At 34.2% G+C, this 13,321-nt stretch overlaps 1 protein-coding gene across 6 annotated transcripts in view; it reads left to right on the top strand.

Moving 5' to 3' along the window:
• Positions 1-13,321, top strand: part of CPEB2 (cytoplasmic polyadenylation element binding protein 2) — a 66,447-nt gene that overhangs the window by 49,576 nt on the left and 3,550 nt on the right. For 3 of the 6 annotated variants that reach the window (XM_010358107.2, XM_030923503.1, XM_030923510.1), the window contains 5 exons: positions 816-905; positions 5,064-5,182; positions 5,824-5,938; positions 8,672-8,853; positions 12,843-13,321. The exon at positions 12,843-13,321 is cut by the window's right edge and continues 3,550 nt beyond it. In XM_010358107.2, coding sequence (XP_010356409.2) covers positions 816-905; positions 5,064-5,182; positions 5,824-5,938; positions 8,672-8,853; positions 12,843-13,070 — 734 coding nt within the window. In that variant the 3' untranslated portion in view covers positions 13,071-13,321. The remainder of the gene's footprint in view (positions 1-815; positions 906-5,063; positions 5,183-5,823; positions 5,939-8,671; positions 8,854-12,842) is intronic. The other 3 variants (XM_030923515.1, XM_010358105.2, XM_030923524.1) reach the window with 1 other exon arrangement.

Here is a 13,321-nt window from a genome sequence, read left to right as displayed (position 1 = left end):
ATGTGCTCTTAGAAACAGGGAAGAAAGAGGCTATTAAACGCAAAAGGGAAATGGAAACAGAACATGAATAGGAAATTAGGATTTCACAAACACTAATAATTGTATGTGAAAATGATTGTGTGTAATTATAACAAAAGAAAATTAATTGAAGACTTAAAATATTAAACTATATTTGTGAGGTTATGGGAAATGTATCACTCATTCTTATATTTTAGAATGATTTTTAGTTATGATTCAAATACCCACAAACTTATTTTAAGTATTGATCTTCCTAAGATTTCCATGTAATAAAATAACATAAGACATAGCAATTGGATGTAACCTATATGGATTTCAGTGAAACTACCTGGCATGTATCAGACCCTAGTATATTTTTTCAACATTATAGTTATTCAAGTCTTGTTTCAGCAGACCTTTTTTTCCTATAATAAAATGATTTTATTTGTGAAGCTGTAATATATTTTATTTAACTTACGTAATGTTGGCGTTTTTTTCAGTCCAGTGCTATTTGTGGTTTGGTGTACTATAAAGTTATTAGTATCCATACAATGTTATATAAAATTTTAAAATTCACATGCAATTGAGTATTCTAACCAGTGCACTGCTTAAAAATGAATTTATTTTGACAAAAGTTGTTATTAAGTTTGACATATTATTTTAATAAGTATATTAGACATATTCCCAGTGTTTATATTCTAATTTATCTTAAGGTATTTGGCACTTTTAAATGTTAAATCTTCATAGTAAAAGTACAGAATTTCTTAGAACGAATCACTGAAACTAATTTCTAATGCATATTATTGTACTTTCTTAAGATGAAATAACTGCTAGCTTCAGAAGATTTGGGCCTTTGGTAGTAGATTGGCCTCATAAAGCAGAAAGCAAGTCCTATTTTCCACCAAAAGGTAAGGATTGTTATTGTTAATATTTGCTAGGAAATTGGTTGTATGAGAGCAAAAGAAAGAATAGCAATTACTTAGCCAGTTAGGAATCATAAGAAACTTGCTATGATTTGATAATAATTTCATAGACTCAGATCAACAAATGTTTGAGTGTTTTCTGTCTAAAGCATCATTCCAGGTAACTTGGGTATAGACATGAAACAGGATCTCTCTGCATTATGAAATTAAGATCTATGTGAAGTGATTGGTCTTTTATAAAATATAAATTTATGAACAGTTGAAATATAAGATTTACATTAAGTGTTCTAGATAACAGCAGAGCAGTATAAATTATTACCAACTCTCTTGATGAATAAATAATTTAGATAAAAGACAAAGTAGCTAGTTGGGTCTATTTTTTTTTTTCAATTATATAAAGATGTAAGATTTGAAGAAGATGCTTAGTTATGTTTGTCAGTTATTGCTAGGAAGACACTGTGACTGATCGCCATGGGACAAGAATTACAAATTGTGCTAACCTTCACATGCAAGTCACATGATCAAGTCATCATCTGTGGGGAGAGGAAGTATATCCTGCCCACAATAACAAGAGGAAGAGAGGAGAAAGGAGTCAGAATTGCTAATGGAAGGTTCTCTGAAATAAGTAAAAGAAAGAAGGAGGTTCAAAGATTAAGACTTTAAACATTGCTGAAATATAATTTTAGAAAAAGCACACCACACATACTATTTAGTTTCATGACTTAGTGAATTGTCAAGCCTGGAGAAAAGACTCCAATAGAACTGTTAAATGCTTTGATTTTGACTAGGGAAATGAAGCATGATAAAGAAGTTATTGGCATTTAAAAACTAGGTACAGTATCTACTTTCTGCCATTGAGAATTATAGCACCTCCACTAATAGTTCAAACAGTTTTTTAGATAAATGGAATAATACAATGATTTTTTTTAATACTTGTAGATCTATATGTATGTATGGAATCAAGAGCATCTTTTGAGTAGGGATTCTGGATGCCAGGCCTCTATGAGAATCTGATTAAAGCTATCTACCTCTCTCCATGTAGTCTGGAGTTTATTTGAGGTCATGAAACCTTGGTTTAGAGAGGAAATTATCTCCACATGGATAGAGATGTTTATTAGCTAAGTTTTAGTGTTGTCCATAGTTTTACTATCTTGCCATTTCATAAAGTTTACTTTATAAATGCCATTTTTATTGAATACTCAGAGTATTGAGTTATTTTGTAATGTTCTCGACAAGCTACCATCATCACTTCCTTGACTCTTTCAGCTATCTTTCTAGTCTCTCCACATCTCTAGCCCTCTCCAATTTTCTCCTATAGTCCAGCCACAGCAGTCTTTGAAAACTCATTGGATGGTACTATTCCTTACTTACCTGCATAAACCCTTTAGTGGTTTTTCTTATTTTTAGGATAAAAGCAAAAATGCATTCACTCTGCCTGGCCTCATCTTCTTTCTAGCTTCTTCTACTACTGCTGCTTGTTTCCCTCCAGTCCCACAAACTGGCCTTGTCCTCTCCAGCCTCAGGGCTTTTATGTATGATAATCTCTAGACTGATGGTGTATCTTCCTTGTGTCTCTTTATCTATATATTCCCTACTTATCTTTTGTATCTCAAGCTTAAGTGTAAGTTGATCACAGAAAACACTGAGGATCTACCAAATGAGGTCAGCTCCTCCTGCCCAACTCCTAGTGCTGTCTGTGTCTTTCACTCCGAGCACTCATCACAGTTGCAGTATTACATTTTTACAACTTTAAAAATTTGTAGTTATTTTATTAATGTCAGTTTCTTTCAAAGGTCTGTAAGATAGTGTCTTTATTCACCTTTGTGAATGTTCACATTCTCAATAGTTCACAGATTATTAACTGCCTAATAAATGAGATAACAAAAAATACTATAGGATGGAGAAATTACTTCAAGTAGATAGGGGAAAGCTTCACTGAGAGGTTTGGAATTAGAATCTAAGGTACTGTATACAGATAGATAAAAAGTACTTGAACAGAGTTCCAGGCAGGAATGGAAATAGAATTTTAAAAAGGAATTAGGAATTGTTTGGATGGAGAGAGATGCACATTTTTGCATGAGCCACTTGTTCACTTACAGGGATGGTGTACTCTAAGCCTGGAAAGATGAGATGGAACAAATTTAATGTGAAACAGAATAGTTGTCTTTATTGCTATTGTTGCTATCATTGTTACTGTAGTTTTGTAGTATTTAGTTTCTCTAATTGAAAAAGTAAAATTGGCATTGGCAATTCATACTTTTTTTTGGTACAATTACAGTTAATTGTAGCCATTTCCAAAGACCAGTATCCCCAAACCTTATTCTTTCAAGCAATTTTTTTATTTCTGTAATTCAGCATTTTCCATGGTTTGGAAAACACTGATATAGAAGCATACAGTGGGTGAAGCTACCTTGTAATTACAGCAGTGACTAGAGTCCCTTAGATGCTAAGCCACACATGTACATAAGTTTCCTTTGCAGTGAATAACCTTCACGTTATGTGATTGTTAGCTTGCTTTAACAAATTCAAAAGAAGCTATTATATAGTATGTTTTTGTTAAGAATATTTTAATATCTAATGACTTGCATTGGGTAAGTCATAATGTACCTGATATGGCTTAATTTTTGTAATATAAACATTTATTCTCTAATAATAACAAAAATTGAGAAATATTAAAAATATTGAATTTAAAGTATTATTTTAAAATTAAGCAATATTAAAATATTAATATCAAAATTTTTAAAAAATGACCAATATTAAAATATTGAATTTAATGTACCATTTCAGTAAATTGGTCTCACATCCTTTTCATTATTACAAAATAGTTATAGTTCCCAGATCCTTATTTTGTATCAAAATTAAAGCCTTAAAAAAGCTTCATTATTTTTAAGAATATTTAAATTGTTTCTAGCAATGTAAAAAATCTAAGACATGTTTTTTAATCCTGTGTAATCTTGCCTTTGGAAGTTTGTATTTATATAGGGTGAAATCATTTGTATGGGGTGAAATGGCTTCAGGTATTTTTTATGCAATCAGCTATTAATTTTATTAAAATGAAGTACGTTAGTGTCACATCACACACTAAAGCTTTGTGGCATAAAGCTATGGTTGACAATAAGCTGAGTTTTTTGACTTGAGTAAAACATGACCTTACACTTCCCGTTATACGGTGGAACATACATGGCCTGCTTGATGTCTGCTTCATACTGGGACTAGATTAAAATGCTGTACATTTGTTTGCATAGAAATCTTGCCAAGATAAGGGATAGATCATTTATAGCTATCACCTGCTGGGAATAATCACATAATAGTAAACTTGTAGTGTAAATTTTGATGCCTTCTTTTTATAATTAGTCTATTGTGTCGGCTGGATACATGATTTTTTATTAAAGATTGGCAATTGGTTGTTTACAAGTCTAGATAGTCTCCAAACAGTTTGAAAAATGTATTCCACTGCTTTCCGAGTTGAGGCTTGATTTAAAAGTTTTGATGCATCTGACCCATGTTTTGTTAAGGAACATATTTCATTCCAACCTTTCTACTGTAGCTTTCTTAGTATCATTGGGAGGTTTTCGTGAGACTGTGGAATGTTTCCTCTGCTTAGGGGATTTCCTGGACCTTTCCAAGTGTATTCCAGTCTAAAAGTATGCTCTAGAACTTGGATTAACCTGAGGGCCTTTATAGCAAACTTGAGCTCCAGATAATACTCACCTGGTTAATTCTGCCAAGTTGTTTAAGAAGGTAGTATCACTACTAGAAAGAGCATGGGAGACCTTGGGGCTGACCTGGGTTTGAAATTATTCAACCAGCTATTTACTAGGAGACTGACTTCGGTACCTTGATTTTTTCCTTCTGTAAAATGGGAATCGTATTTCATAGACGTTTGAGAATCAAATAATAATGCATGTAAGTTAGTACAATATCTGATAGCAAGTGTTCTATATAAAGTAGCCAATTGCTTTACTGAGTATCTGTTTTAATATGTATTACATAGTATATTGTGTTCTCTTGTAGAAGGTAAATGGTTTTTTGTCCTATTTGTTTTGTTTTTATTTCAAAAGCATATATTTTCTAAATAGTACTGAAATTTGGAGTAAAATCACTTGACTTGACATATTGCCTCATTTTTAATGGTTATTCCAGGCTATGCATTTCTTCTCTTTCAAGAAGAGAGCTCAGTTCAGGCACTAATTGATGCTTGTATTGAAGAAGATGGAAAACTCTATCTGTGTGTTTCTAGCCCTACTATCAAGGACAAACCAGTAAGTAAATACCACATGAACTTCAGGCTACAAATGCAGATTATTCAAAAATTGTTTTGAAATGATTGTTAATTAATAAAAGAACAATTAAACTATCATGTTTAGTTTTAGTTTTTGAAACATCCAGATAATTTATAGCAGGAGTCCCCAACCCCTGGGCAGTGAACCAGTACTGGTGGTCCATGACCTGTTAGCAACCAGGCCATACAGCAGGAGATGAGAGGCAGGCAAGCCAGCATTACTGCCTGAGTTCTACCTCCTGTCAGATCAGAGATGGCATTAGATTCTCATAAGAATGCAAACCCTATTGTGAACTGCACATGTGAGTGATCTAGGTTGCACATTCTTTATGAGAATCTAATGCTTGATGGTCGTAGGTGGAACACTTTGATCTCAAAACCATCTTCCATACCACCTCCATCCTTGGAAAAATTGTCTTCCTCAAAATTGATCCCTGGTGCCAAAAGGGTCGGGTACTGCTGATTTATAGTATTTAGATCAAAAGTTATAAAAAAATTTGTTTCCAGGTCCCACTATACAAATTTTTAAACAATAAAAGACTCACTATTAACTGGCAAAAACAAACAGAAAATTCTCATAGGCCATCAAGGGAGTAAGACTCAATGTGATTTTCTTCATAGGTTCAAATACGTCCTTGGAATTTAAGTGATAGTGATTTTGTAATGGATGGTTCTCAGCCTTTGGATCCCCGAAAAACAATTTTTGTTGGAGGTGTTCCTAGGCCATTAAGGGCTGGTAAGTAGAATGTTAAAAATTTTGTTTAAAAAAATCATTTAAATATGTCTTAGTCAATTTAATAAATATTTGGAAGTTATTGTGTACATGACACTATTGGACAGAGCAGGAGCAGATTCTTCATGCTCCAATAGCTGCTAACTACAGAATTTTGAAACAAATTCTGAGACCCCTTCTTGAAACTCAAACTGGAGAATTGAGTGCTTATCTGTCAATATTAGTGCAGTAGCTAACTCCAAGCAGATCTGTAAGAATCCACCTAAATACTTCCGATTTTCTAAGCGTACCTCTCTAAGATATGAGAATTTGGGGTTTGTTTATTTTGTGTAGATCAATTCCGATATCTGAAAAAGAAATATGGGATTTTTTATCTTTTATCTATATTTTAATCATTAAAGTAGCACTTTAGATAAGTGAATGATGATAAACTTCTGTTTATCAGTAACTAGGAACCAGAAACCTACCAAAATATGTTACATAGGAATATAATTGTAGATGTATATACCCACTTTGCTCACATTAGATGGTAACCTGCACCATGTGTAGAGTGTTAGTGATTTCCATCACTGAAAACATCCTCTCCCCAGTCTTAGAGACATATGTTAAAGAACAATTCATACATTTAAATACTTATAGAATATGATGACTTCTACAAAGAAGTACATAGGGAATAGAAGAGCATGTAGCAACGAAATATGATAATTTGATATCTTGAAGATATTTGAAGTCTGGTATCTTGAAGATATTTGTAGTTGAGCTGACATAAAGGTCTTGTGTAAACAGAAACAGGGTGCTTTGGAGGAACTGAAAGAAGTCCAAAGTGCCTAAGTTGGGATACAAAGAGTGAGGGAGGGGACACGAGGAGACATTGAAAAAGTAGACAGGATTCACATCATACAAGTCTAATAGGCTAACTTGGTATTTACCCTTAGAGCAAGGGTAAACCATTGAAGAGTGTTTAAGCAAAAGAGAGACTTCATCATATTTGCAGTTTTCAAAGTTCACTTTAAAACTCAAACTTCATAGAGAGGTGGGCCAAGGTAAGAGTAAATACGGGCAGACCAGTTTAGCATCCTATTATTACAATCCAGGAGATAGACAATGGTGGCTTGGATTAGTGGTAGCAGTGGAGAAAGCCAACTGAACAGAGGTGACAGATATTTATGAGGTAAACACAAAGACTGAATCTCATCTTTCAGTCGTAAGCCACTGGGTAGACAGTGATGCCTTTTACTGAGATGGGAGGAACACTGGAGAAGAAGAAGATTGGGAGGGAAGATTGTGGTCTTGGTTTTGAACACAAGTTCATGGCACCATTCAAAGCTCCCAAATAGAAATTTCAGTTAAACCATCGTATATGGTATATTTTTAATGTATTTTTATGGTGGTATCTGGTATATTTTTTAAGAGAATCACTCCTTACACTGTTTTAAAAACAAGCTGGGAAGGCAAGGGCCAAAAGCAAAGAGATAAGGCTATTGCCATGAACCAGATGAAAAATGATGTTAGCATGAATCAGGATGTTAGTGATGGAGGTGAGGCGATTGGACTCTAGATATGTTTTGAAAATCAGGTTCACAGGATTGCATGTACAGTATGGAGCAAGGGAAGAATACAGAAAGGATGAAGCCAAAGATCTTAACAACTTCATCTTTTCTGTTGCTTTCTAACTGGATCAGCAGAAACTCATTGGAGCAGGTTTAATGGGATAGGGGAAGATTATGAGTTCTTTTTTTAATATACTGAGTGTGGCCAGTGCCTGTTAAATATCGAGTTGTCCACTAGACAGTTGCATATACGAGTCCGGCATCCAGGAGAGAGGTCCATACTAGAGATAAAAATGTAGGAGCTTAAAAACTTAGATGGTATTTAAAGCTGTGATACAGGATGAAGTTACCAAAGCCAGGAGTGTAGATAGTGTTGCAAGGATTAAAACTTAGGGTACTCTAACATTGAAAAGTTAAGGAGTTTAGGATGAACTATCAAGGAAGACTCAGAAGAAATTTATCAGTGAGGTAGGAGAAGAATTAGTGGGATAATATATTCTAGAAGCCAGATGGAGAAAATATTTGAGAAGGAAGGGATTAACTATTTTCAATGCTATTTACAGATAGATTGACCATTGGACTTGGCTTGAACAATTATAATGGAGTCATAGTGCGATAGTCTGATTAGAAAGAGTTGAATAAAGAATGGGAAGAGAGGAATTGGAGGGAATACTGGAACAGATTTTGAGAAATTTGGTTGTAAAGGGGAACAGAGAAATGGAGCAGTAGCTAAGAGGGAAAAAAAGTGTTACGGGAATTTTTTAAGACAGGAAAATTATAGTATGCTTGGGAATGATCTAGTGTAAGGGGAAAACTAATCGTATAGAAGGGAAAGGGGAGAATTGCTGAAGCAGTGTCCTTAGTGAGAGTGGATGGGATCTAGTATGCAAGTGAAAGGACTGGATTTAGGAAAGAGCATGGAACTATTTGTCTATAGGTCAGAAGATAGAGTATATAGTAGGTTTAGTGCTGTAAGTGGGTAGATGTGATGGTGGTGAGTCACTTTATAGTTAAAAAAAAGGCATCCTTGATCCCCTTCCTTTTTTAACAACAGCCTCTTATCTGCCATTCTACTCCTGGTCAAATGGTAATATACTATTGACTTTTACGTTTTACAAAAAGTACTTAAAAATTGTTGATTACTGTGTTCTCTCACATTTGATGTAAACTTCTTTTCCTTTTGAAGTGGAACTTGCTATGATCATGGACCGGCTGTATGGTGGAGTTTGTTATGCAGGAATTGATACAGATCCTGAGCTAAAATACCCAAAAGGTGCTGGGCGAGTTGCTTTCTCCAATCAGCAGAGCTATATTGCTGCCATTAGTGCTCGGTTTGTTCAGCTTCAGCATGGTGATATTGATAAACGTGTAAGTTGCATATTGGGAAATAACTTATGTCCTATAATGAGGTGCTGATCCAAAGCTTCATACCCTAAGGAGTTAATAATATAATTCGAACGCTATTTAGTTTTTATACTTCTTTAAGCCTTAAAGGATATTATATAACAATTCCTTGAAATGGAAAATTACTGAACACACTTTAAACTTTAGGTATAATATAAAAATATTAATATCATTGTGCAGCCATGTCAAAATTTTTTAATCAGCCAGTACGGTCAAATATTCTAACCATGGAGGCAGAGTTGGTTTTAAGAGCCTGTACATTGGAGTCAGACTGCCTGGGATTAAACCCCATTTCTACAAATTAACCTTCTCTATGCCTCTTTTTCTTCACTTGTAAAATGGAAAACAATGATAATATGTCTTTCTCAGTAATTTTGAGGATTAAATGAATTCACATATATACAAGCACTTACAATAGAACTTGGCGGAGAGTGTTATTTAAATGTTTGTTTTCATTTGTCACAAAAACTAAAATAAAAATGCATTGTGTATATTTCTCTAAAATAATTGACCTAAACTTAAATTTTTTTTAGTAGCATTGCTTGAATCATCACAATAAGAACTTTTAAGAAGTACTAGGAATGATAACTGAAACCCTATTGAATAATTCCAAGTACTAACTACCTTCTAAAATAAAGACACTAGCATTCATTTACAAATCTATTTTATGCCAAAATCTGTGAACAGTTCCTATACATAGCTAAACATATTCTAAAATAATCATGTTTGTATTTATAGTAGAGCAGAAATACATTAAGAATATGGGGGTAAATGAATTTTTTATATCCAAATTAGTAGATAGAAGATATAACTTGATTGGGTACTCCTTTTCCCCAGTGTAACAGTTTCTTGAAACCTGGGGCTGTTTGGCACATTAAAAGACTATTTTGGGGACAGGGAGGCTGGTTAATTAATACCAATTGACTAGACCATGCATGCTAGAAGTAGTCCTCAATGTAATTACCCAACCATCTCATTTAGAAAAGAAACGCAGCATAGGTTCAGTTCACAAATGCAGAGTGGTTTCCTTTTTGTTTGTTTGCATTGCTATTTAAAAGGTTGCCAAAAAAAAAACTAAGAGGAGGTGCTCTGCTTTTGATAAGACATGCATACATAACTTTTCTGAACTTGTCTGAACGTTAAGAGTTCCTCTAGTGTTGTGGTTCTCAACCTCTGCTGTACATTATTCACCTGGGAACTTAGAAAATTCTTGACATTTGGGTCCTACCCCCTGAGGTTCTGCTGAATTGGTCTGAGAGGCAGCCAGGGCAACAGGAGTTTATAAGCTCCAAAAGTGACACAAATGTACAGCAGTGGTTTAGACCACTAATCCCCTACTTTTACAGAGAGGTAATAGGTCACAGAGGATGTTATTTACATAGTATATAATCATGGTATTTAATGTGCAGTAGCAGAAGAAAAAGACTGTTACAGTGTCATACCTCATACCTCTTTGTTTCTGAAATGATAGTGAAGGACCAATTATTTGGAGCAGACTGTTGACTCTTAAAGAGCAGCTCAGTTGCAGAGCAGATGAATTGAGATACCTGTGCCTTCTTAAAAAGGCATTGATTGAAATACCTGAGAGAAAAGCTTATAAGATAGGTGTTACAAAGGTAATTTTGAACTGTATTTGAAAGAATTTGAGCCTTAAATATTTTACAAGTCGCTAGTATTGCTTATACAAAGAAATATTAAACCATTTACCTTTATATCTTACCTTTATATTCATCTCTCCAATATGAATATAGTTATTAAACCATAAAAATGGAATGAATTTAACTATATAACTGCCAACCCAAAGATACACAGGATACGTATTTGGAGGGAATAAAAATTGTTTATTCCACTTACTTTTTAGACTCATGGATACTGTGGTTTAGTTCCTATCTGATAGCTGGAAAGCAATCACCACAGATGTGTAATTCATTGTATTTTTTTGTATGTTACTTCATGAGTAGTATAATTCACTGTGACTTCTCGTAAATGTTAGAAAATAAGACTAGGTGAAGTGTAGTGTTAATGAAACTTCCTTTTGCATATGGAAGAGTTTAATTTAATTAGAGATTATTAATGAAAAATAGGTTTTGAAATTCAGTTTTCCATCTTTAAAGTCTCTGGTTTTGAGTAAAGTAGGTTAGCTTCATAAACTAATATGTAGAATTTTAAAAATACAGATAATTGAAATCATTGCATTTGCAAAATTTTCGTTCAACAGTTTTATATTAAAATGTAACTCCTGAACATCTGGCACTTTATTATTATGGAAGTGAAGTAAACATCACAGACCCTGGTTTCAATTTGTCTAAAATCTTATTTAAAAAAAAAAAAAAAAGAAACAAGAAATAACCGTGAGAAAGAAACCCAGAAAACATATGTAAATGTATTGCATTTATGCATATCTTTATAGCATTTCTGCTTCATGCTGGATATTCTTCTAGGCACTGGGAACTGAATGTTGTGCAAATGGGTGCTGTCCCATTCATCTCAGTGAGATGAAATCCAGTAACTGTCATGCTACCTTAATTTATTCTTTAGTCGTAATAATGTTCTTTTTTATTATAACTATAATTGTAGTGAAGATAATGAATCAAAAATAGCAGCCTGGCAAAGAAAAGATAGAACCCATAAAGGAAAAAGTTGAGAGAGAAAGATCAAGCATAAAAATTTTAAAAATTTCTGTTAAAGATTGTAAAGCCACTGGAAAAAAGGTTAAAAATTCTTAACTGACGAAAGAGAACGCATAAATCAATTTAAAAAACAAACTCCAGCAAGAAAATATGCAAAAGATACAAACAAGCAATTCAGAAAAGCCAAGTGTCGAATATACATAAAATATATTTATCCTAATCCTTATGAATGAAATATAAATAACAATGTAATTCCATGACCTATCAAATGAACATCCTACAGTTCTTTAAATCAACTTTTAGGTTGTTTCTAGTTTGTTGTTCTTACAAATAATATTGTGGAAAGTATCCTTATATTCATTTTCTGCACTCATGCAAGTATTTCAGTAGAGTGCATTCAGAATACAAACTGTTGGGTCATTATTTTTTTACTATAGGCAACCTTTACTTTATCTCAATCCAGTCGTTCAGAACACTCAGTGTTCTGTTGTCTCCTAAGGAACAGCTGAGCTGTTACTCTGTCTGGCACCTTTCAGCCAAATGGTAAAAACCTTCCATTCATAAAGTTATCACAAGCAGGAAAGCAAGGCTATTGCAGCTAATAGTAGATAATACTAATTTATAGAATATTTTACCATGTGCCAAGCACTGTCTTATGCTTTTACATTCACAATTTAAGCCTCACAACTCTGAGACAAGATCTGTTATTCCCACTTGACAGATGTGGAAACTGAGGTGGAGAAGTTTATCATTCAGAGCTGACTCCAGTCTGAAGTGTTCTGCCAAGTCAGACCTTCACAACAGGACTTGTACTTTATATCTTATAAATTTACAGAAGTCTAGGCATGCCCTTTGTAAGATTCTCCACAGTTCTGGCTTGTCTGTGCCACTTACTTCCAAGCAGAGTGTGACTTGCACCTGCAATGGAGAAGCACTGCCTTAATCAGTGGCTGTTCGGGTTCTGCCATCTCACAGGTGACACTGGAATGAGGGAAAAAGGTGTGGAAACTCTCTTCCATGGCTACTTGAGATCTCTTTTGTTTTTCACTCACAATCTCCCCCAACTCTGAAAATACCAGGACACAGGTGTTTCAAAGATGTTATTCAAGAAAGGTGAGAGTGAAATGTTTTGCAAATCAGATTTTTTATAGATTTTTAAAGTATTTTAACCTACTACACGATAAAGCTCCTTCCTTGAGAAACTGCCCATTTCCTCAACTTTTAATGCTGGTCCTTTTTTTCCTCTATAGAAACATTTTAAGTTATTACAGAACTTGATTTCTGAAGCAGACCCTAATGAGACTTACTTTCTTTTTTTTCAAGGTGGAGGTAAAGCCATATGTGCTGGATGACCAGATGTGTGATGAATGCCAGGGTGCACGCTGTGGTGGAAAATTTGCTCCCTTTTTTTGTGCCAATGTCACTTGCCTGCAGTATTACTGTGAGTTTTGTTGGGCAAATATCCATTCTCGTGCTGGACGTGAGTTCCATAAGCCATTGGTAAAGGAAGGTGCTGATCGCCCACGTCAGATCCACTTCCGCTGGAACTAAGAATAGCAAACTGGCCTCTGTTTAACAAGGAAAGAAAGGGTGCATGTGGCTTACTGTGTCTGAAGATACTGACATGCAGAAGAAATAAGTGCATTCTTCTGCTTTTCACCCCAGCTATCAATACATGCATCTTTATCAGCAGCCAAAACACTACAAGCCTCTTGTTTTTCACCAAAACCCTACATCTCAGGCTTACTAATTTTTGTGATATTTTCATGTTAAAATAAAATGTTTTTTTGTATTTTCTCCAA

This window comes from Rhinopithecus roxellana, chromosome 2, assembly GCF_007565055.1.
Source record: "Rhinopithecus roxellana isolate Shanxi Qingling chromosome 2, ASM756505v1, whole genome shotgun sequence".
NCBI classification, from domain to species: Eukaryota; Metazoa; Chordata; class Mammalia; order Primates; family Cercopithecidae; genus Rhinopithecus; species Rhinopithecus roxellana.
The sequence above is the reverse complement of the archived record's forward strand: the minus strand, read 5'-3'. Positions and strand labels throughout refer to the sequence as shown.